The sequence below is a fragment of the Cherax quadricarinatus genome, chromosome 93 (assembly GCF_038502225.1).
Source record: "Cherax quadricarinatus isolate ZL_2023a chromosome 93, ASM3850222v1, whole genome shotgun sequence".
Taxonomy (NCBI): Eukaryota; Metazoa; Arthropoda; class Malacostraca; order Decapoda; family Parastacidae; genus Cherax; species Cherax quadricarinatus.
This window is the reverse complement of record NC_091384.1, coordinates 894,711-920,512: the sequence shown is the minus strand read 5'-3', so window position 1 is coordinate 920,512 and position 25,802 is coordinate 894,711. Positions and strand designations below refer to the sequence as shown.

Genomic DNA, 25,802 nt, shown 5'->3' with positions numbered 1-25,802 from the left:
TACAATGCTGAAAGAATACAAGATAAAAATGAATAAATTACTTCACACGGAATGACTGACTGGGGTAAGGAACAAAATACTGCACATAAATAAGGAATACACTTGAACACTACAAAATAATACTTACTAAAGACATAGAGTAGCATAAAAAAAAACACATAAAAAAATATGAGATGAGCGATAACACTGAAAAATATTGCAAAAATAATGAGTCAAAGAAACACTGAGTCTACACTGAAAACACAAGGCTTAGAGTACACAAGAAATTCACTGTAAATGTCTCACACACGCAAATGTCTTTAAATCCAAGAAAAATGTCTAAACAGAAAATTATCACTGAAGTCTGGAGTAGTAGATGGAGTGACTAGTGATGAGGGTAAGACATCCTGTGCGGTGATGACGCCTCCTACACTCACACTGTCGTCGGAAGAAATGCTCTTTCTAGGTGAACTCTCATAACTGGCTTTATCGTTGGCGCCAGCTACAATCTCTTGACCAATTATGTGAGCCAAAGCAGTACTAAGACCCGGTACAAGGGTGGAAAAAAACCACAGGTAGATGGTACTATTTCTCTAACCTCATACTTATTACCAGTGATATGTTCAACTACTCGACAAGGACCAACAAACTTTTGATCAAGCTTAGGCATTGCCGACGTTTTGTTAAAGTTAGTCAGCATAACTCTCGAACCTACTTTGATTTTGGACGGCTTTGCTCGAGTGTTAGCGACTCTTGTAAATTCTGCTGTCGATTTATGAAGTGTTTCACGGATTCTTCTAAAGACACTTTGAGCTAAGCTGGTACGAGTTGCTATGAAATCATCAGGGTTGTAATTTGGTTTCGGATTAGAATATAGCAACTCATAAGGCAAACGTTTATCTACACCGTGCAATGCATAATGTGGAGTGTCACCTATGGAAACATTGTAAGCAGAATTTATAGCACACTGCACATCAGATATAACTTCATGCCAAGTTTCACTGTTGGGATTGATAGTGGCTCTCAAGACATCAAGTACTTATTGGTTTGTTCCGCTAACCCATTGTTGGCAGGATCATGAGGAACAATGGTGGATTTAGAGATCTTGTACAAGGTACACAAATTTTCAAGAATCTCATTACAGAATTCACCACCATTATCTGTTACTAGGGACTTAGGGGTGGTATGCCTGCAGATAATGCGTTCTTTAAACGCTTTAGCTACTGTCTCGGCAGTCTTATCTGCAATAGGAACTAACAATATCTGGTGAAATGGTCTACCATAACACATAGATGTTTGTTGCCCTGGAGGGAACATTGGAAATTAGTTAACAAATCTAGCGCAACTCTTTCCCACGGTTCGCTAGTAGTTGGATATACTTGGATTGGATTAGGGCCATTAGCATTACCTTTATGTTGCATGCAGACACTACATTTCTTAACATACTCAGAAATATCAGTTGTCATACGAGGCCAAAGTATTTCAATCTGGCTTGTTTTACTGAACGATCCATACCAGGGTGCGCAACACCTGGTACATCGTGAACTAGCTGTAAGGCTACATTCACTAGTGACTGTGGAATTACTAACTGGTAAACTCTTCTGCTAGGAGTACCCAACTCGGCTGTTCGATACAGTAATTCTTGGTTCATGACAAAGTCACTGATGGGTGCTGGTGGCTTCACAGTCAGAATAAGATCTTCCTGGAGCAGGAATCGAATCACACCAGACCACATGGGATCTGTTCATTGAGCATTCTTTACATCCTCAGCACTAAATGGAGAGTCTGCAGTTACTATACTAACATGTCGTGATAAGGCATCTGCGACTACATTTGACTTGCCAGGTAAGTGTTCAAAGGTGGGATTGAACTCTTGGATAGTCAAGGTCCATCTGGCTAACCTTCCAGTAGGTTGTTTGTTCTGGAATAAAGGTATCAGTGGAGCATGGTCTGTCAAGACATGAACAGAGTACTGATAAATAATGTCTCGGAAGTGCTTTAAAGACCATTCTATTGCTAAAGCTTCTTGCTCAGTTACTGTATAATTACGTTCAGCTTCCATTCCAATATTCTACTTATGTATGTTATAATGTTCAATTGTTGTGTACTTTGACATTGTATAGAATCAGCCCAAGCCATACACCTGCCGTCTCTAGTTTGTAGTAGCTGTATGTCGGGACGACATACATTAGCGTCGCCGAGCTCTCAGTAGTAGTACCAGTTCCTAGTAACCAGTTACCAGTAACCAGTGTACCAGTAGATGACTCACTACCAACCGTCTGCGTGAATCACTGACTGATTATTCATATTGCTGCTGACCATTGCAGGATTTCAAACACCCCTCACCCGTAGGCACTTGAGAAGATAGGGAGCAGAGAGAGGCAGGTCGGCTGTTGGCGCTTCCCATACTTCCCGTTATATATTATACGTACTACCAGCCTACGTGAGTATTTTTACCCATCCACGTTGTCGAAAACCCGCTTGACATTAAGGCACGACGCTTGAAGGAAGGAGGCCTAAGTGAAGCCTCCCAGCTCAGGTTGGCACATTTCATCACTGTAGGCAACCCATCCTAACAGAATATGACAAACAACTTTCGTCCTCATTATCTAAATACCATATAAAATAGTGAATATAATAATAAAAGTGTTATGACCATGTTAATATTCTCTGCAGGCCAGGTATTTGACAACAACCTGATAGTATTACCCATCAGTATACAGACCAATGAGATGTCACGAAGCGTTTGTGTGGAGGGGAGAAGTGTTAGTGCTAGAGAGTGAACTATCAGTGCTGCAAACTGAACTATCAATATTTATGGCTAAAATATAAGTGCTTGAGAGCGAACTGTTAAGTTTAAGTGTATGTATAGTGAAGTGTAACCTCGCGTTGCGAGGCCTCCACATACACTCCTACACTCACGCTGGAAATAAGTGTGGATACGGAAAAGTTGACAGTGGCGTCGTTAGAGGGACGAGAAGTGATGAAGATGGCTGCTGACCCAGCTAGTGGACTGCTCGACCAAGATATACTGCAAGATCACTACATCATCGCTAACAACTTCAATGGTGAGTCACTGTCTGTTCTAAAACTCACCATCACCTCACTGTACTTCTTCCAGGAACTCCAATGGAAATAAGTCTGATTTTATTGGGTTTTCTCAGCTAATTCACAATTTAATAAGACAATTGAAAAAATTAAACTTGTGTAATGTACCTGAATAAACTTGTGCATTCAGACACATTCCTCCACATATTCGTACTCATTCCACCACACACAAATACGACTCAAGTCGATGTGTATAGGAGTCTTTAAGAGGACCTGGATCATTACCTCTCCGTAGCGCCGGGTCAGCTAGACTGTGATGGCTTTGTGGGTCGCTAACAGCAACAACCTTGTTGAACAGGCACAAAACGATGTAGCTTAGCCAAAGGTTGAACCCGTAGAGTAAAATAACCATCGGCTTCTATCACAGTTACATCACAAGGAGACTTAAGTCATGGCTGGAGGAAACTGCTCTAATTTCTCTCAATAATAACTTGATAAATTAGACACATGTGTAACTCTTGAGTATCTTTATTGAGGAAACGTTTCGCCACACAGTGGCTTCATCAGTCCATACAAAGGAGAATCTTGAAGAACAGGAGGAGAATGAGGTAATCAGTCCCTCAACCTTGAGGGATCTTAATACTTGGGAATTCTTCGCTTACCTAATTCTTGGGCACGACCTACTTCCACATTGAACAAATGTGACACCACCTATGACTGCTGCACCTCTCCTGTCTACGGTTTATAAGCTCCTCCGCACGTATGCCGTATTCTATTCTAGATTGATGGACTGACCACATCGACTCAAGGTTGAGGGACTGATTACCTCCTTCTCCTCCTGTTCTTCAAGATTCTCCTTTGTATGGACTGATGAAGCCACTGTGGCGAAACGTTTCCTCAATAAAGATACTCAAGAGTTACACATGTGTCTAATTTATCAAGTTATTATTGAGAGAAATTAGAGCAGTTTCCTCCAGCCATGACTTAAGTCTCCTTGTGATGTAACTGTGATAGACGTCGATGGTTATTTTACTCTACGGGTTCAACCTTTGGCTAAGCTACATCGTTTTGTGCCTGTTCAACAAGAGTTGCACATGTGTCTAATTTATCAACATGTCGGTTCTCTGAACCATTCATCTACAATAATAACTTGTTTAACTTCAGTAATTTCTTGATAATTGCCGGCATTATTCCACCTGGAGCCTTCGATGAGAGTGAGTATATCATTGTGCATAAAAAATAGGAACTCCTTAACATAAGAACATAAGAACATAAGAACGAAGGAACACTGCAGAAGGCCTACCGGCCCATGCGAGGCAGGTCCAAGTCCCTACCGGCCTAAGCCAATGCACCCAACCTAGTCAGGTCAGGTCACATTGACTTAAGGGAGGAACACGGCAACCGACCTGTTAGCACAAGCTATCAGGTCCAACTCACACCCACCCACATCTACTCATGTATTTATCCAACCTATTTTTAAAGCTACACAACGTTCTGGCCTCTATAACGGTACTTGGGAGTTTGTTCCACTCATCCACAACTCTATTACCAAACCAGTACTTTCCTATATCCCTCCTGAATCTGAATTTTTCCAACTTAAAACCATTGCTGCGAGTCCTGTCTAGGCTAGATATTTTCAGCACACTATTTACATCCCCTTTATTTATTCCTGTCTTCCACTTATAAACCTCAATCATATCCCCCCTAATTCTACGTCTTTCTAGAGAGTGCAGTTTCAGGGCCCTTAGTCTATCCTCATAGGGAAGGTTTCTGATACATGGGATCATCTTTGTCATCCTCCTTTGTACATTTTCCAGAGAATTTATATCCATTCTGTAATACGGTGACCAAAACTGTGCAGCATAATCTAAATGAGGCCTAACCAAGGATGTATAGAGTTGAAGAACAACCTGAGGACTCCTATTATTTATGCTTCTTGATATGAAGCCAAGGATTCTATTAGCTTTATTGCGAACACTTATGCACTGTTGTCTTGGTTTCAGATTACTGCTAACCAGAACTCCTAAATCTTTTTCGCAATCCGTAATATTAAGATCTACATTATTTAGTTTATATGTGGCATGGTTATTGTCCTGTCCAACATTTAGAACTTTGCATTTGTCTATATTAAACTGCATCTGCCACTTCTCCGACCACTGCATCAGTCTATTCAAATCTTCCTGGAGTGCTCGAATGTCCTCGTCAGAATGAATTCGACGGCCTATTTTGGTGTCATCGGCAAACTTGCCGATGTCGCTCTTTATGCCCTCATCTATGTCGTTTATGTAGATTGTGAACAGCAGGGGGCCCAACACTGACCCCTGTGGAACACCGCTCGTGACGCTTCCCCACTCTGATTTCTCCCCATTTATGCAAACTCTCTGCTGCCTATTTGTCAACCATGCCTCTATCCAGGAAAAAATTTCTCCTCCTATTCCATGTGCTTTAATTTTCCTCAATAGTCTCTGATGTGGGACCCTGTCAAAAGCCTTACTGAAGTCCATATACACAATATCATATTCATTACCATGATCTACCTCCTCAAATACCTTAGTGAAAAAAGTTAATAAATTCGTAAGGCAGGAACGCCCCTTTGTAAAACCATGCTGAGATTCGTTGATTAATTTATGCTTTTCAAGGTGGCTACGAACTGCCTCGGCAATTATTGATTCCATAAATTTTCCCACTATGGAGGTTAGGCTTATTGGTCTATAGTTCGAAGCTAAGGACCTGTCACCTTTACCCCATTACATAAGCAGTCTGTGTGAGACTAAACAATCTCAACACTGTTTAAGTGTCTTCAGGAAATGTCAATAAAGAATATTTTGGGATACCATAGACATGATTCAGCACGTTCAATAACTTTAAAAAAGTCCAAGGGTTTGCAACCAGATTAAACCCAGAGCTGAGAGTAGTATACTGAGCAATAAGGTTAAATTAGGTTCACTACACTTATACATTAACGCAATTCCAATGAATACATTCTTATTAAATGCATACATTGGTGCTAAATTATGCAGTTAACCAAAGATAACCCCAAGAGAGTCACTGGCTTGTGTCCATTGGAACTAAGTAAAATTGACAACTCTGCAAGATAGGGCCAGTAGGGGAGATGTTAGGTATTTACTTAAATAAGCTACGTTAAAAACCATCGGTGCTTTGAAAAAACACTCATTGTTGACAGCTTAGGAACCCCAGTAGCTGCGGTTCTGGGGACTCCGGTGGGTGAGCTTTGTCCCATGGGACTGTAATAGAGCGATTATGACCAGGGTTAACACGCTCTGATGACCTATGCTCACCAGTATTTCAAGTGTGTAACTTGGAAAGTCGTGGACATGTCTTACCTGAGTTTGGGCAGTCGCCCTCATGTCACGGCATCAATATGGTTAGCCTTATCAACCCTACATCAGTACTTATTACTGCAGTAAACTGCAGTAGATGATAATGATTTGATAGGACTTACCTGGGTGTTTGTATCGATTGACTGAAGGTAGGATGAATCTACTCTTTTTTTTTTTTTGTCACTTCTAGTTACGTCTAGTAACACGGGAAAAGTTCATCATACACGCTATGTACCTTTCGAATGTGTCAACGACCTCCAGCACGTCTATAGTCGATTTCTGCTGATAGTGTCTGCGGGTATAAGTGCCAGCTCTGATGAATTATCAAAGAATGCTGAATTTGCAGATTCCTTGACTCCAAGATGATGATAATTGATTATAATGCCACTAGCTGTATCAGGCTAGAGACATATCACTACGTATTTTTAACTGATCTTAGGAATTAAAGTTTTCTCGGGAAAACATTCAAGAGAAATATTTCAGCATTTCGTAGTTTCCTTGACTGCTTCTCCAAGATGTCGGAACGAAGAGAGAGGGAACGTTGCCATCTCCTGCTCAACCCCCTCGTGAAGGTTATGTACATGTCTTCAGAATCAAGATTCCATGATGTTGCATGATTCTGAGGACATGTACATAACCTTCACGACTACGACAACTACTACTACAACTAACCCATCTCTTTGGGTAGGACCTACTTCCACTGGGGAATCCCGCCTACCAGTGACTATGTCCTCGTCTGCTACCCGTCTCATTTTCACCTGACGTTAGTATATAAGCGTCAGGCGCCTTGCTTTTGCTTCAGAATCTCCACGACTACGGTGCTCTTCACACCAACTCCTAGGTTGAGGGACTGATTACCTCATCTTCTGTACATAGTTCTACTATCTTCAAGTTATGTCCTGGAATTTGTATTGATAAAGCCACTGGATGGCGAAACGTCTACAATAAAGATACCCAGATGTTGCACATGTGTCTTAATTTCATCTTGTCGGTATTGTATACCATTCTTGTACAACATTAATTTATCACACTCCGGTATATAATGACGGTGACGCACTCCAGTACATAATGACGCAGGGTGTGACGCACTCCAGTACATAATGACGCAAGGTGTGACAATAGTCCATCTGACAATGTTTACATTTCATTTGGTCTATATCTGGTGGTGGTGATTTAATCTGCCAAAGATACTTATAACCCAGCCGGAGCCGGGCGGCAGTGACATCCAAGAGTCTGCTTATTTTGTTGGAAGTACCATAGACGTGTGGCTCCTCCATGATAGAATGATGATAGATGGATTTACTGATGTCAATCCACCTGAGTATAAGTCAGAAAAGTTCAGTTGAAGTTCTTTTCGTATTATTGTTCTCAAACTGCTGGCAACCCAAGATTGTAATTTACTCCCTCTTTGAGATAGTATAACTTAGTTAGTTCATCAGTTTATATCATGCATCTGAAGACCAATGTGAGATAGAATCCACAGCATGTGCACTCTGACTCCACTATCCACAATCTTACCATACCTGTGTCTGGCTTCTGACACAAGCATGCCACAATTTATACTTAATGAGTTGAGAGCATTTATGGATGACAGAGAATCAGTTACAGTTAAAGTGTCAACCTTAGATACATGGACGCATTTAGTGCAAGGAGTTTGGCAAACAGTTCTGTCTGAAGGGTAGAGGCCCAGTTATTGATGCGTGCTCCAATTTCTTTATGAGAGTCAACAGCAGCACTACCAGCTGCACCAGTGGACTGGTGAACACAACCATCAACGTAAATAATTTGTGAAAGAGTGTGCTGTGTGACTGCGTTATCAGTACAGCTTAAGGCATCCTGTTTGGCTCCAAAATGAAGCTTTGGTTGTGATTTAAGAAGAATTTTGGGGATAATGGAGGAATGGTAGTTTGGAATGGGGTAATATCCCATGAAGCGGGGAAGCACAACGGTAATGAACTGTTTACATGTTTATATCTGGTCACAGTCGTAATGAGTTATTTATGCAGACATAAATTAGGTCACACACACACAAAACGTAGTAATCCTTTATTTACAGTGAGCAAAGTCAGGATATTTTTCCAGAATGGTTTGTAATACACTATTGTGGATAAAATACTTTGACATATCTTGAGCATTTCTGAGTGAGTTGTCTCTGAATTCATAAATTTTATCTCATTCCAGTACATAATGATGCAAAGTGTGACATTTATCCATTTGGCAAAGTTTACATTTCGTTTGGTCTACATCTGGTGGTGGTGATTTAAACCTCCCAAAGATACTTGTAACCAAGCCTGAGCCGGGCGGTAGTGACACTCAAAGAGTCGGCTTATTTGGTTGGATACACCATAGAGATGTAGCTCCTCCTGCATGATAGAATGATAGATGGACTGACTGGTGTCATTCTCCCTCAGTATTCAGTCACTAAAGTTCAGTTGAAGTTCTTTTCGTCTTATTGTTCTCAAACTGCTAATTGACGGCCCAAGATTGTAATCTACTCCCTCTCTGAAGGCATATAAGTTAGCCAGTTTATCAGTTCTATCATGCATCTGAAGACCAGTGTGAGACGGAATCCACAGAAGGTGCACTCCGACTCACTGTCCACAATCCTACCATACCTGTGTTTGGCTTCTGAAACAAGCACGCCACAAATGATACTTAAGGAGTTGAGAGCATCTATGGGTGATAATCACTTATAATTAAAATGTCAATCTTTGATACATGGGCGCATTTGAGTACAAGGAGTATGGCCAACAGTTCTGTTTGAAGGGTAGAGGTCCAGTTATCGATACGTGCTCCAATTACTTTTAAGAGTCACAACAATGCTTCTATCACAGCTGTTAAGAAAATGATAGGATGGATAATGAGAACCTTCAAAACTAGGGATGCCAAACCCACGATGGTTCTCTTGATCAAATCGGCTGTTATCTCTAGGTTGGAATATTGCTGTACATTAATCCAGTTCTAAATCCAGGTAAACCCCTTTCAAGGCAGGCGAAATCACAGATCTAGAGAATGTACAGAGAACTTTCACGGCACGCAAAGTACGATGAAGCGCCTAAACTACTGGGAACGGGCGAAATTACTTGGAAAATCCTAGAGGGACTAGTCCCAAATTTGCACACGAAAATCACTCCCTACGAAAGTAAAAGACTGGGCAGGAGATACAGCATCCCCTCCCCCATGAAAAGCAGGGGTGCCACGAGTACACTAAGAGACAACACAATAAGTGTCAGGGGCGCAAGACTGTTCAACTGCCTCCCAGCATACATAAGGGAAGTTGCTAATAGACCCCTGGTTGTCTTCAAGAAGGCGCTGGACAGACCTGAAGTCGGTACCTGATCAGCCGGGCTGCGGTTCGTACGTCGGTCTGCGTGCGGCCAGCAGTAACAGCCTGGTGGATCAGACCCTGATCCACCGCGAGAGGCGTTGATCTCCGACACCGTCTCCAGGTATACTCCAACCATCTCTCTGCATGACAGCAACACTACTGGCTACACCACTGGATTGGTGAACACAACCACACTCTGAAAGCGTGTGCGCCCACCCAACTCTGAAAGCGTGTGCGCCCACCCAACTCTGAAAGCGTGTGCGCCCACCCAACTCTGAAAGCGTGTGCGCCCACCCAACTCAGAAAGCGTGTGCGCCCACCCAACTCTGAAAGCGTGTGCGCCCACCCAACTCTGAAAGCGTGTGCGCCCACCCAACTCTGAAAGCGTGTGCGCCCACCCAACTCAGAAAGCGTGTGCGCCCACCCAACTCTGAAAGCGTGTGCGCCCACCCAACTCTGAAAGCGTGTGCGCCCACCCAACTCTGAAAGCGTGTGCGCCCACCCAACTCTGAAAGCGTGTGCGCCCACCCAACTCTGAAAGCGTGTGCGCCCACCCAACTCTGAAAGCATGTGCGCCCACCCAACTCTAAAAGCGTGTGCGCCCACCCAACTCTAAAAGCGGGCGCACCCACCCAACTGTCAGACGTGCGCATCCGTCCACACTCGCAGACATGCGCACCTATCTACACAAATATGTGCAGTCGTCCACTCAAACATGCGCACCCATCTACTGTCAAACGCGTGCGCCTGACCACCCACGCAAACGTCCAGTGTGATCCACAAACGTTTGCTGGGAGGAAGTAACATTTGCGCGACATCTGTATGGGACAAACTAAACGTGTAAACGTACACAGATTTGTCGCAGTGTCAAGTAATTCTGGCTGATTGCCCTCTCCCTCTTCCCTCCCCATTCCTGCCCCTGTCTGCCCATGCTGACTATTGTGGTTCACATCCTATGGGCAGAAATGCTTTAGATAAAGGATTTATCACCCATATATTTTATTAATAGTTTCTTAGTATGGTTTTCATATTTAGATTTTTCACTATGTTAATTTCAGTACAGGTACATAAGTGAAAATACATTTAAAATACGTAATGTATACAAGTCAAGTAGTGTTGATAACTTACAGTAGTGGAGTAGATATATATATTGATGCGAGGCTTGTGTAGACTGCCGTAGTTCACTCCACTTCTCGGCGACTCACACACCAACCCCTCTCAATTTTTTTCAGGTTTAGTTACCACTTTGTTCGGTGTTCGTGTGTCAGTGGGTGGAACTGAGGCTTGCTCTCTCACAGTGGTTGTGAGGAAATTGAATATAGTGATAGAGATGAATATCAGTACTGGGTTAACACTAGTAAAGAAGCCAGCAGCCACTACGCAGGCACACTCGTGTATGTGGCTTGGTGTTGCCAAGCATCCATTGCTTCCCACATATAACTCCACTTACACCAACTAATATATCATAAAAAACTTTTAACTTGGCTCATAATCCAAGAAAAAAATGTCCTACATATGTACAGTACTTTATTTTTTTGTAATATTCGGAGAATAATATAATAGGTAGCAGAGGCCATCTGGAGGCTGGTCCTGGGTGACGCAATGTTGGTGCAGACCACACTTCTTACCTTCCGGGGCAGCCTTGATGACCCTTACTGGTTTACCTATGGTACTATATATATATTACATAGTGACCCAAAGGTCTGGACACAGGCCAAATTGCATTTTTGTAACAATTATACAGTAATTTTAATGAATAATATCTTTAACATACTGTCCACCATTAGCGATGCAAAGTTGAGCTCCCCTTGCAAGACTCACATGAACACGATGCAGAAACTCTGGTAACTGCGAGGAAAACAATATTAGTAATATTTCCTGTGTTCAGACTTTTGGGTCACTCTGTATATATATAATATTATAATCATGGGAGAGCGCTAAACCCGTAGGATTATACAGCGCCTGTGGGGGGGGATGGAAGGTATTCAGACTCAATTCAGGGAACTGGAGCACAGATCCAATTCCCTAGATCAAGAGCCCCTCACCAGCGTCAAGAAACCTCCCTTGAGGGGTGTATATATATATAATAATAATAAACTGGTAGTTCGTTCACCCTGGCACTGCTAATCTTAGTAACCAGGTTCTCCGGGTTAAGAATTCGAACAAAATCTTATCTTAACATTATATTTGCCAACTACTGGCACCATCTTCCTCCCAACACCTGTATCGTACCAACACTTGCTGGAACAAACTGATTATATTCAAAGTTATTTTATAGACAGTTTGAAGGGACAAATGTTGTAGGCATACATTGGTGATGCATGTGGCAGGCGTATACTGCCTAGATTGTGTACATTGGTGATGCATGTGGCAGGCGTATACTGCCTAGATTGTGTACATTGGTGATGCATGTGGCAGGCGTATACTGCCTAGATTGTGTACATTGGTGATGCATGTGGCAGGCGTATACTGCCTAGATTGTGTACATTGGTGATGTATGTGGCAGGCGTATACTGCCTAGATTCTGTACATTGGTGATGTATGTGGCAGGCGTATACTGCCTAGATTGTGTACATTGGTGATGTATGTGGCAGGCGTATACTACCTAGATTGTGTACATTGGTGATGTATGTGGCAGGCGTATACTACCTAGATTGTGTACATTGGTGATGTATGTGGCAGGCGTATACTACCTAGATTGTGTACATTGGTGATGTATGTGGCAGGCATATACTACCTAGATTGTGTACATTGGTGATGTATGTGGCAGGCGTATACTGCTTAGATTGTGTACATTGGTGATGTATGTGGCAGGCATATACTGCCTAGATTGTGTACATTGGTGATGTATGTGGCAGGCATATACTGCCTAGATTGTGTACATTGGTGATGTATGTGGCAGGCATATACTGCCTAGATTGTGTACATTGGTGATGTATGTGGCAGGCATATACTGCCTAGATTGTGTACATTGGTAATGTATGTGGCAGGCATACACTGCCTAGATTGTGTACATTGGTGATGTATGTGGCAGGCGTATACTGCCTAGATTGTGTACATTGATGATGTATGTGGCAGGCGTATACTGCCTAGATTGTGTACATTGGTGATGTATGTGGCAGGCGTATACTGCCTAGATTGTGTACATTGGTGATAAATGATATATTTTTGCCCTTGGATACCCAACGTAGTCAAACGGTGGTGGAATAATCAAGACTCAAACTGGGTCAGGTTAAGTACAGTCGAGTAGTCAGTAGCTGGGTGGGTAAGATCAATAAGTCATGTAGACTTAGTGTCTCGTACTCTACGCTACAATATTGTTTTACACAGAGTGGTGTTGAGTTTGAAGGAAGACCTATAAGGTGGAAGGCTGTGGCTTTTGTTCCTTCACCAACACCACCACCACCACCACTACTAATACTACTCACCATCTACCACCACTACCACCCCACCACCTACCACCACTACCACCCCACCACCTACCACCACTACCATCCCACCACCTGCCTACTACCATCCACACTTGTTTGCTTCAATATGCAGGTGCTAATGACGTGTGGGAGTGACAGTGATTAACCTTAGTGTTTATGTATGTATGTGCCTCATATTTACATATAATTGCTTATGCATTTAGCACAGTAACCTCACATACAGCTGTGTTACTGGATTGCTAATTACTTCTGGGCCTCATTAGCCCTGTCATACCTACTCTTAAAACTATGTATAGAACCTACCACCATTGTTTCTAACAGGTCTGTTTCCTAATCACAGTGAGGCTAAAAAAATGGTTCCTGGCATTCTTATAACTTTTATGTGCTTCCCTATGACTTATTAATTTCCAACTGTGCCCCCATATACCTATTTCCCGCCTGTCAAAGAGCATCCCAGTCTCACTTGGTTCTTCTGTTCTCAAATGTCATCAAGTTCAGCTCTTTTAGCTATACGCCTTAGCTATGGAACAAGCCGCCTCGTTACGCCTCGTTTCATACATTTTCACTTTCTCTAGTTTCGTTTCGTAACATGCTTTATCAAGTGTAGGTTCCATGTTGGTGCTGCATATTCCAAGATGGGCCCGACATATATTGTATAAAAGGCCATAAATGACTTGAGATTCCCGAAGGCACCTAATGGTCATTTGGAACATCTAAGAACAACCTTCAGTAATTTCAGCAGTCATGCATAGCCCTTTATACAACCTATGTCGGGTCCATCTTGGAATATACAGCACCAAGACTCACGAAATCGTAATGACACGATTGCAAACAAACCATACCACGGGTGGGATTTGAACCCGCGGTCAGAGAGTCTCAAAACTCCAGACCGTCGCGTTAGCCACTGGACCAGCTAGCCACAATAAGATTCGTCCAACTAGGTATATTTCTACACCATAGGAAGGTTAGCATAGGCATCACTGTGACCACAAATGCAAGTTTTTACAGACGAATCTCCAGCTAGCGTGGCCGTGACGAACTCTAGCTCAAGTCCCCTCACTGCCGTCAACATGACTCTTATTGTGGCTAGCTGGTCCAGTGGCTAACGCGACGGTCTGGAGTTTTGAGACTCTCTGACCGCGGGCTCAAATCCCGCCGGTGGTATGGTTTATACAGCACCAACATGGAACCCACACCTTCGTTTGATACGAGCCTCTGGTGATAGGCTTGGCACTATGCTCACCCCTAGGTCTTCCTCCTTGAGTAAGGTCTGCGGCCTCTATTTCAAGAATTTATACTTTGTGTCCGGTCTTGCCTCTTTCCAATTTTCATAATACGTATTTGTTGGGAATGTTTTACCTGGAGTTTACCTGGAGAGAGTTCCGGAGGTCAACGCCCCCGCGGCCCGGTCTATGACCAGGCCTCCTGGTGGATCAGAGCCTGATCAACCAGGCTGTTACTGCTGGCTGCACGCAAACCAACGTACGAGCCACAGCCCGGCTGGCCAGGTACCGACTTTAGGTGCTTGTCCAGTGCCAGCTTGAAGACTGCCAGGGGTCTATTGGTAATCCTCCTTATGTATGCTGGGAGGCAGTTGAACAGTCTCGGGCCCCTTACAACTTATCTGATCATGCTTGCAGTTTGTCCCGGTCCATTTGTATCCTTTCCTTACTCCCTTCGGTTTTTATTCTCAGTTTTGCATTATCAACAAACAGGAGAAATATCAGAAGGCGCTAGACAGGCACCTAAAGTCAGTACCTGACCAGTCGGGCTGTGGCTCGTACGTCGGGTTGCGTGCGGCCAACAGTAACAGCCTGGTTGATCAGGCCCTGATCCACCATGAGGCCTGGTCACAGACCGGGCCGCGGAGGCGTTGACCCCCGGAACCCTCTCCAGGTATACCATAAGCAAAACTCGTTCTACTACCGACCCTTGCGGAACCCCGCTTCTTACTCTTCCATATTCACCAATCACTGTCTGCTTGCCCTATACCTGGAGGGGATTTCGGAGGTCAACGCCCCCGCGGCCCGGTCCATGACCAGACCTCGTGGTGGATCAGGATCCGATCAACTAGGCTGTTACTGCTGGTCGTACATAAACCGTGCTACGAGCCACAGCCACCTACCAGCACCTCAGCTCTTGTGAGGCAGAGTATCAAATATATACTCATGTGGTTGCAGGGGTTGAGTCTTAGCTCCTGGTTCCGCCTCATACCCGAACCGGCTTACAGTAATAGGTACACAAATGTTAACTATACAAGAGATCACTCCTCCCTTTTTGTAGCTTAATTCATTGGGTACTTTTTTGAGCTCTCTTCCAGAACTGGCTTATGCCATGACAGGCTTTGACATGTGCAGGCAATCCGTTCCACTCCTTTATTGCTATACAGTATACAATAAAAGGTGTTTGAAGCCTGACTACCTACTGTAGGTACTACGAAATTGTGTTCACTTCCATGAGTACCATACTGATTTTGGTTCCTAACCTCGACAGGCTTGTCAGCAAGATATTCTGGATACAGATTGTGAGCAATTTGATGGTATAAACGTGATCTACCTTCAATTGCTTCACTCTGTCTTTAACGTTCATATCCAGTTGTAATTCATCCTGGCCTACATACTCTCTTGGACTCAGGTCCAGGGTGAATCTCACCATTTTGTTCTGTTAAATCAGAGTACCATGAACAACAAGAATAATATAATTAAGACACATGTGCAACATCTGGGTATCTGTATTGTAGACGTTTCGCCATCCAGTGGCTTTATCAATACAAATTCCAGGACATAACTTGAAGACAGTAGAACTATGTACAGAAGATGAGGTAATCAGTCCCTCAACCTTGGAGTAGGTGCGAAGAGCACCATAGTCGTGGAGATTCTGAAGCAGAAGCAAGGCGCCTGACGCTTATATACTGACGTCAGGTGGAAATGGGACGGGTAGCAGACGAGGACAAAGTCACTGGTAGGCGGGATTCCCCAGTGGAAGTAGGTCCTACCCAAAGAGATGGGTTAGTTGTAGTAGTAGTCGTGAAGGTTATGTACATGTCCTCAGAATCTAAGATTCCATGATGCTGCAGTGTCTGACAAGTTGTACAAGAATGGTATACAATACCGACAAGATGAAATTAAGACACATGTGCAACATCTGGGTATCTGTATTGTAGACGTTTCGAATTTGTATTGATAAAGCCACTGGATGGCGAAACGTCTACAATACAGATACCCAGATGTTGCACATGTGTCTTAATTTCATCTTGTCGGTATTGTATACCATTCTTGTGCAAGAATAATCTATATAACGTTTTATAAAAGCGAGACATAGTCGTGCGAACCTCAGTAGCTGCTTAACATGTAGAGACATAGTCGTGCGAACCTCAGTAGCTGCTTAACATGTAGATAAAAGGTTCAGAGAGCCGACAACTTGATTAATTTGACACTTGTGCAACACTTGTGGAGACGTTTCACCAACAAGTGGCTTCATCAGTCCAGTACAGAGAAGAATGGTTAAGATCAGAAGGAGTTTGAGGTAATCAGTCCCTCAAACTCCTTCCGATCATCCATTCTTCTCTGGTTGGCGAAACGTATCCACAATACAGGTACTCAAGAGTTGCACAAGTGTCTAATTTATTAGCCTCTGGTTTCGTCAGGTGTGGGTTCTATACTGGTGCTGCGTACTCCAAGATAAGCCCGATAAATGTTGTATAGTGTATATCTGCACCGCGTGGAGAGGGGAATGTATCCCCCTCAGTATAATATTGAAAGGTAGGGAGGCTGCCATATCTTATCGCAGCTGTACACACCTTATCATATGACACACTGTTATAACCGAGTGTGGAAACTACAGCAAATGTCTGGCCGGGCCATGGATAATATCCCTCAGTGGCCGGCATTTATAGCAGATCACAGCAAGTATGTATCACCATAATAAATTCGAATTTATAGCTAATTACTTTATGTAACTCATGAGAATAATAAAAAAGTGTAATTTAATTTTAATTTCTGCTATACACTTATTAGATCGTCCCATCAAGAGATTAATAACAAAATCCACGTGTTCTATAACCGCAATTTCTGGCCGCGGGGGCGTTAACCCCCGGAACTCTGTCCAGGTAAACTCCAGGTAATTAAGACATGAACGATTAATTTCTGGCCGCGGGGGCGTTAACCCCCGGAACTCTGTCCAGGTAAACTCCAGGTAATTAAGACATGAACGATTAATTTCTGGCCGCGGGGGCGTTAACCCCCGGAACTCTGTCCAGGTAAACTCCAGGTAATTAAGACATGAACGATTAATTTCTGGCCGCGGGGGCGTTGACCCCCGGAACTCTGTCCAGGTAAACTCCAGGTAATTAAGACATGAACGATTAATTTCTGGCCGCGGGGGCGTTGACCCCCGGAACTCTGTCCAGGTAAACTCCAGGTAATTAAGACATGAACGATTAATTTCTGGCCGCGGGGGCGTTAACCCCCGGAACTCTGTCCAGGTAAACTCCAGGTAATTAAGACATGAACGATTAATTTCTGGCCGCGGGGGCGTTAACCCCCGGAACTCTGTCCAGGTAAACTCCAGGTAATTAAGACATGAACGATTAATTTCTGGCCGCGGGGGCGTTGACCCCCGGAACTCTGTCCAGGTAAACTCCAGGTAATTAAGACATGAACGATTAATTTCTGGCCGCGGGGGCGTTGACCCCCGGAACTCTGTCCAGGTAAACTCCAGGTAATTAAGACATGAACGATTAATTTCTGGCCGCGGGGGCGTTGACCCCCGGAACTCTGTCCAGGTAAACTCCAGGTAATTAAGACATGAACGATTAATTTCTGGCCGCGGGGGCGTTGACCCCCGGAACTGTCCAGGTAAACTCCAGGTAATTAAGACATGAACGATTAATTTCTGGCCGCGGGGGCGTTAACCCCCGGAACTCTGTCCAGGTAAACTCCAGGTAATTAAGACATAAACGATTAATAAGCACTAATTTGAAGTAAAAAAAAAGCCTGAACTTATAGATTTTAATGAATTTCTTTTTGTTTAAGAGAAAATATTATAATATAGGAAAATACGGGAAACTTTCCCTTAAGATAAAATAGGATTTGTTGGAAATTTTAACCCGGAGTGTCAGCTACCAAGGATAACCTAAGATAGTCAGTGCGTCATCAAGGACTGTCTTATTTCCATTGTGGTCCTTTAATCTTGCCCCCCCCCCCGGATGAGACCCGCACCAGTTGACTAATACCCAGGTACCTACTTACTGCTAGGTGAACCCATGTTTCAACCCATGCTGGGACTGAACCACGGACACTCATTGTGAGGCCAGAGCGTTGCCAACCGAGCCACGGGGCCCATAAGGCTCTTAATCTTCAAGTACCATACACCTACGAGTTTAACGTTTCCCCATGAGTATAACAATAGTATGCTTCCTCCATGAAGGCAGGGCAGGTAGGGAAACGTGTGAGCAAAACGGTTAAGTGAGGGTTCACACTGGTGTGAAAGTAACAGTCTGTCAGGGAGCAGCAGTGTGAGGCTCCAGCCGGTGCTTCCAGCACACAATTGTGCTACGAGGCTCCAGCCGGTGCTTCCAGCACACAATCAATGTGCTACGAGGCTCCAGCCGGTGCTTCCAGCACACAATTAATGTGCTACGAGGCTCCAGCCGGTGCTTCCAGCACACAATTAATGTGCTACGAGGCTCCAGCCGGTGCTTCCAGCACACAATTAATGTGCTACGAGGCTCCAGCCGGTGCTTCCAGCACACAATTAATGTGCTACGAGGCTCCAGCCGGTGCTTCCAGCACACAATTAATGTGCTACGAGGCTCCAGCCGGTGCTTCCAGCACACACAATTAATGTGCTACTGGCCACATTTTTAGGTCATAAATATTGTAACATTCTCGTGGATGATCAGTGTGTGACAGGTACAACCATGTACCACATACTATGTGTGTGGTACATGGTTGTACCCATACTATGTATGTGGTACAAGGTTGTACCCAAACTATGTATGTGGTACATGGTTGTACCCATACTGTGTATGTGGTACAAGGTTGTACCCATACTATGTATGTGGTACAAGGTTGTACCCATAACTGACTTAAGAAATCGTAATGACACGATTGCAAATAAACCATACCCCCGGCTGGGATTGAACCCGCGGTCTAGTGGCTAACGCGACGGGCTGGAGTTTTGAGACTCTATGACCGCGGGTTCAATCCCGGCCGGGGGTATGGTTTTGTACCCATACTATGTATGTGGTACAAGGTTATACCCATACTATGTATATGGTACATGGTTGTACCCAAACTATGTATGTGGTACATGGTTATACCCATACTATGTGGTACAAGGTTGTACCCATACTATGTATGTGGTACATGGTTGTACCCAAACTATGTATGTGGTACATGGTTGTACCCATACTATGTATGTGGTACATGGTTGTACCCAAACTATGTATATGGTACATGGTTGTACCCATACTATGTATGTGGTACATGGTTGTACCCAAACTATGTATGTGGTACATGGTTGTACCCATACTATGTATGTGGTACATGGTTGTACCCATACTTTGTGGTACATGGTTGTACCCAAACTATGTATGTGGTACATGGTTGTACCCAAACTATGTATGTGGTACATGGTTGTACCCATACTGTGTATGTAGTACATGGTTGTACCCATACTATGTGGTACATGGTTGTACCCAAACTATGTATGTGGTACATGGTTGTACCCAAACTATGTATGTGGTACATGGTTGTACCCATACTGTGTATGTAGTACATGGTTGTACCCATACTATGTGGTACATGGTTGTACCACATACTATGTATGTGGTACATGGTTGTACCTATACTATGTGGTACATGGTTGTACCACATACTATGTATGTGGTACATGGTTGTACCCATACTATGTATGTGGTACATGGTTGTACCCATACTATGTATGTGGTACATGGTTGTACCCATACTATGTATGTGGTACATGGTTGTACACATACTATGTGGTACATGGTTGTACCCATACTATGTATGTGGTACATGGTTGTACCACATACTATGTATGTGGTACATGGCTGCGCCACATACTATGTATGTGGTTCATGGTTGTACCACATACTATGTATGTGGTACAGTCGTACATCACAGTGTATGTACGACTGAATGTGTGTACTCACCTAATTGTGGTTGGAGGGGTCGAGACTTAGTTCCTGGCCCCCTGTGTGTGTACTCGCTTAATTGTACTCACCTAATTGTGGTTGCAGGGGTCGAGACTCAGCTCCTGGCCCCGCCTCTTCACTGACAACTACTGGGTCCTCTTCTCCCTGCTCCATGAACTTTATCATACCTCGTCTTAAAACTGTGTGTGTATGTGTGTGTGTGTGTGTGTGTGTGTGTGTGTGTGTGTGTGTGTGTGTGTGTGTGTGTGTGTGTGTGTGTGTGTGTGTGTGAGGGGACTGAGGTAGACCTGGTCACGTGACTTAGGTCTCATGACTCGCCTGTCTCATCAAACTGGCTTCGATTTGACTGTTTACCCTGTTTTTAATATATATATATATTAAAAACCAGTGTTCACCCCTACCATAATATGTTTAATATTTTAGTGACCTCCTCACTGGCTGTTGAAGGGCTCTTGAACCAAGGAATTGGAGCTGCCCTTCTTCTTTTTGGGTCAAGCTTTATCATTTCTCATTCCACACACACACACACACACACACACACACACACACACACACACACACACACACACACACACACACACACACACACACACACACACACACGAGGTATGATAAAGTTCATGGAGCAGGGAGAAGAGGACCCAGTAGCTGTCAGTGAAGAGGCGGGGCCGGGAGCCGAGTCTCGACCCCTGCAACCACAATTAGGTGAGTACAATTAGGCGAGTACACACACAGGGGACCAGGAACTAAGTCTCGACCCCTCCAACCACAATTAGGAGACTGACGACATTGGAGGACAGGTGGGTCAGGGGAGACATGATAACGACATACAAAATACTGCGTGGATAGATAAGGTAGACAGAGACAGGTTGTTCCAGAAAGGGGACACAAAAACAAGGGGTCACAATTGGAAGCTGAAGGCTCAGACGAGTCATAGGGATGTTAGGAAATATTTCTTCAGTCACAGAGTGGTCAGGAAGTGGAATTGCCTAACAAGTGATGTAGTGGAGGCAGGAACCATACATAGCTTTAAGACGAGGTATGACAAAGCTCTGGAAGCAGAGAGAGGACCTAGTAGCGATCAGTGAAGAGGCGGGGCCAGGAACTGTGTCTCGACCCCTGCAACCACAATTGGGTGAGTACACACACACATATATAGCGACCAGTGAAGAGGCGGGGCCAGGAGCTAGGACTCGACCCCTGCAATCTCAACTAGGTGAGTACACACACACACACACACATATATAATATATATATATATATATATATATATATATATATATATATATATATATATATATATATATATATATATATATATATATATATATATATATATATATATGTGCAAAACAACCACTCTGAAAGAATAGAGAAATTCCAAGCGCTTTCGTGACTACTCACATTATCAAGGAACTATGAAAGTGAAGCATCCAAGGAAGATATATAAGGGGTCAGGCCAGCACCTCACTATCAGATCCCACAACGGTTAAACACGTGACGCGCGGCGAGCCAACTTGGATAGGTCCCTTGCACAACTCACCCCCAAGCTATTCTACCCAAGAAAATTTAAAAATTATTTTTTGTCCAGTGTATTATTAAATTCTTCCCAAATTCTATTAATTATAAATGGATCTAATTTATATAAACCAAAGGAAATATTCATATTATTGTCAAAACTGCTTTTTATGAAACAAGATTCAATTATATTCCTTGGATGCTTTACTTTCATAGTTCCTTGATAATGTGAGTAGTCACGAAAGCGCCTGGAATTTCTCTATTCTTTCAGAGTGGTTGTTTTGCATATTTTGAAATCACCTGTTTACTGTGATCTTATTGCATATATATATATGTATATATATGTATATGTATATATATATATATATATATATATATATATATATATATATATATATATATATATATATATATATATATATATAGTGTGACTTATTTCCAGTGTTTGACTTTATTAAGTTATATAAGTTTTTATTTAGGTATTCAGTAGATAACATATTTTTTACAATGGTGTTCAGGTCCCACAGGTTTTATGAAGTCACTATATATCATGTTAATGTTAATTTAACACGGGATAACACAGGATAACCTAATAAAGTCAGGGAATTTAACTTATTTCCGCTGGGTTAAGTCTGTACATTATGCTATATATTGGTGTCATATACACCTGTTTGTCTTCACAAATATTGTAAAAAATTATATTATATGTGAAACTAAAAACGACCTTAGTGTTAAATTAATGTTAAAATAGCCTTGGAGGGAGGTTCCTTGATGCTACAGAATAACACTTGATCTTGAAGAATAACAACAACCTTCCCTTCCCTTGGATCATAATTAATGACCTACAGCTCACCTGACTATATATAACCCCTTACGGGTTTACCGGGGCCATATATATTATAAAGTGTTATATTATAAGGCCCCCTCAAGGAAGGTTCCTTGATGTTAGTGAGGGGCTCTTGATTTAGGGAATTGGATGTGTGCTCCAGTTCCCCGAATTAAACCTGAATACCTTGCACATCCCCCAGGTGCAGTATAATCCTCTGGGTTTAGCGCTCCCCCCTATTATTATTATTATAATCAAGGGGGAAGCGCTAAACCCAGAGGATTATACAGCGCCGGGGGGGGGATGTGGAAGGCATTCAGGCTTAATTTGGGAAACTGGAGCACAGATCCAATTCCCTAAATCAAGAGTCCGTCACCAACCTGAAGGAACCTTCCGTCCGAGTTTAGCGCTCCCCCCTAGATTATAATAATATATAGTGAGGTGACGTCAGTAGTGTCATGGCGGATGTTGTGTTGTGGTGGAGACTCAGCTGATCTCAATGTCTCTTTACTTTATTACTGCCCCGGGGCTCACTTTCTGCACTCACACTTCCTAAGTGTGCTCAATGACGTCTGACACTGAGGAAATAAGTGGTGTAGTAGGCACGACGGCGGCGCAGGAGGAGAGAATAAGTTCTCTGGCTGAGGAGAGAAGACAGTCCCTGGCTGAGGAGAGACTCAGATCTCTGGCTGAGGAGAGACTCAGATCTTTGTCGACGACATCAGAGGTGTCAGAGGACTCAGCTACAGCACTACTACCTGACGTCACCTTCAGCCCCGTCACCCACACTAACATGGGCTCACCTACCACTAACAGGGAGAGTCAGCCCCTCCTGGGGGCTAGACACGACCTTGATGACTTCAACCACTGGCCAGGTCTGACATTATTAATATATTGATTTATACATGTACGAGGTATACCAGTGCATGGTATACCAGTACAAGGTATACCACTACAAGGTATACCAGTACAAGGTATACCAGTACATGGTATACCAGTACAAGGTATACAAGTACAAGGTATACCAGTACAAGGTATACCAGTACATGGTATACCAGTACAAGGTATACCAGTACATGGTATACCAGTACTTCAACCACTGGCCAGGTCTGACATTATTAATATCTTTATTTCTACATGTACAAGGTATACCAGTACATGGTATACCAGTACAAGGTATACCACTACATGGTATACCAGTACTTCAACCACTGGCCAGGTCTGACATTATTAATATCTTTATTTCTACATGTACAAGGTATACCAGTACATGGTATACCAGTACAAGGTATACCAGTACAAGGTATACCAGTACATGGTATACCAGTACTTCAACCACTGGCCAGGTCTGACATTATTAATATCTTTATTTCTACATGTACAAGGTATACCACTGCATGGTATACCAGTACATGGTATACCACTACATGGTATACCACTACATGGTATACCACTACATGGTATACCACTACATGGTATACCACTACATGGTATACCAGTACAAGGTATACCACTACATGGTATACCATTACATGGTATACCACTACATGGTATACCACTACATGGTATACCAGTACATGGTATACCAGTACATGGTATACCAGTACAAGGTATACCACTACAAGGTATACTACTACAAGGTATACCACTACAAGGTATACCACTACATGGTATACCACTACATGGTATACCAGTACAAGATTTACCACTACATGGTATACCATTACATGGTATACCACTACATGGTATACCAGTACAAGGTATACCAGTACATGATATACCACTACATGGTATACCAGTACATGGTATACCAGTACATGGTATACCAGTACATGGTATACCAGTACATGTACAAGGTATACTGACCATAGCTGACGTCAATGACATACTACTATATAGAAAGTCACTTGTTACACTAAGCATTTCCCGCAAATTAGGTCAGTTTTGTCCCAGGATGTGACCCACACCAGTCCACTAACACCCAGGATGTGACCCACACCAGACCACTAACACCCAGGATGTGACCCACACCAGTCCACTAACACCCAGGATGTGACCCACACCAGTCCACTAACACCCAGGATGTGACCCACACCAGTCCACTAACACCCAGGATGTGACCCACACCAGTCCACTAACACCCAGGATGTGACCCACACCAGTCCACTAACACCCAGGATGTGACCCACACCAGTCCACTAACACCCAGGATGTGACCCACACCAGTCCACTAACACCCAGGATGTGACCCACACCAGTCCACTAACACCCAGGATGTGACCCACACCAGTCCACTAACACCCAGGATGTGACCCCACACCAGTCCACTAACACCCAGGATGTGACCCCACACCAGTCCACTAACACCCAGGATGTGACCCCACACCAGTCCACTAACACCCAGGATGTGACCCACACCAGTCCACTAACACCCAGGATGTGACCCACACCAGTCCACTAACACCCAGGATGTGACCCACACCAGTCCACTAACACCCAGGATGTGACCCACACCAGTCCACTAACACCCAGGTACCCATTATTACTAATGGGTGAACATGGACAACCAGTGTTAGGAAACACGTCCTATGTCTCCTTCCCTTCACTGGGAATCGAACCTGGACCCTCACCATGTTAAGCAAGAACTTTTGCCACCAGGCCACGGGGCATCCGTGGCCTTGTGGCCACAACTATACCCTTCAGGGCCAAGGGCTCTCTATCCAAGGATTTGGAGTTTTTTTTTTTATCCCCCCCTTTAGATTAGATCTGGTTCCTTTCCATTCCTTGGGGGCTGTAAGTTTATTTAGGTATAGGTACACAAAGATATTGCATTCGGATTTTTAACCCTGGAGGGTTAGCCACCCAGGATAACTCAAGAAAGTCAGTGTGTCATTGAGGGACTGTCTGTCTTATTTCCATTGTGGTCCTTCAATCATGTCTCCCAGGATGCCACCCACACCAGTCTACTAACACCCAGGTACCTACTTACTGCTAGGTGAACAGTGACAACAGGCGTAAAGAAACACGACCAATGTTTCCACACAGTGGGGGATTGCACCGTAACACTCGGTTTATGAGGTTAGAGCGTTGCCTACCAGGCCACAGGACACAAATTTTCATACATAGGAACGTGTAAATTACCCACCAGAAT

General features: G+C 43.5%; 2 protein-coding genes across 10 annotated transcripts in view; one reads left to right on the top strand and one right to left on the bottom strand.

Annotated features, from left to right (window-relative positions):
- LOC128703421 (4-hydroxyphenylpyruvate dioxygenase-like protein) overlaps positions 1-11,101 on the bottom strand; it is a 49,208-nt gene extending 38,107 nt beyond the window's left edge. For 5 of the 6 annotated variants that reach the window (XM_070104552.1, XM_070104554.1, XM_070104555.1 and 2 more), the window contains exon 1: positions 10,825-11,101. The gene's annotated coding sequence lies outside the window, so the exon portion shown is untranslated. Of the gene's footprint in view, positions 1-9,703; positions 9,814-10,824 lie in introns of those variants that run through there. The other variant, XM_070104559.1, reaches the window with a different exon arrangement.
- Pi4KIIalpha (phosphatidylinositol 4-kinase II alpha) overlaps positions 1-25,802 on the top strand; it is a 70,062-nt gene that overhangs the window by 20,335 nt on the left and 23,925 nt on the right. For 2 of the 4 annotated variants that reach the window (XM_053798071.2, XM_053798072.2), the window contains exon 2: positions 2,656-3,047. The exons of 1 other annotated variant lie outside the window; for it this stretch is intronic. In XM_053798071.2, coding sequence (XP_053654046.1) covers positions 2,963-3,047 — 85 coding nt within the window. In that variant the 5' untranslated portion in view covers positions 2,656-2,962. Of the gene's footprint in view, positions 1-2,655; positions 3,048-23,083; positions 23,527-25,802 lie in introns of those variants that run through there. One more of the 4 variants, XM_053798070.2, reaches the window with a different exon arrangement.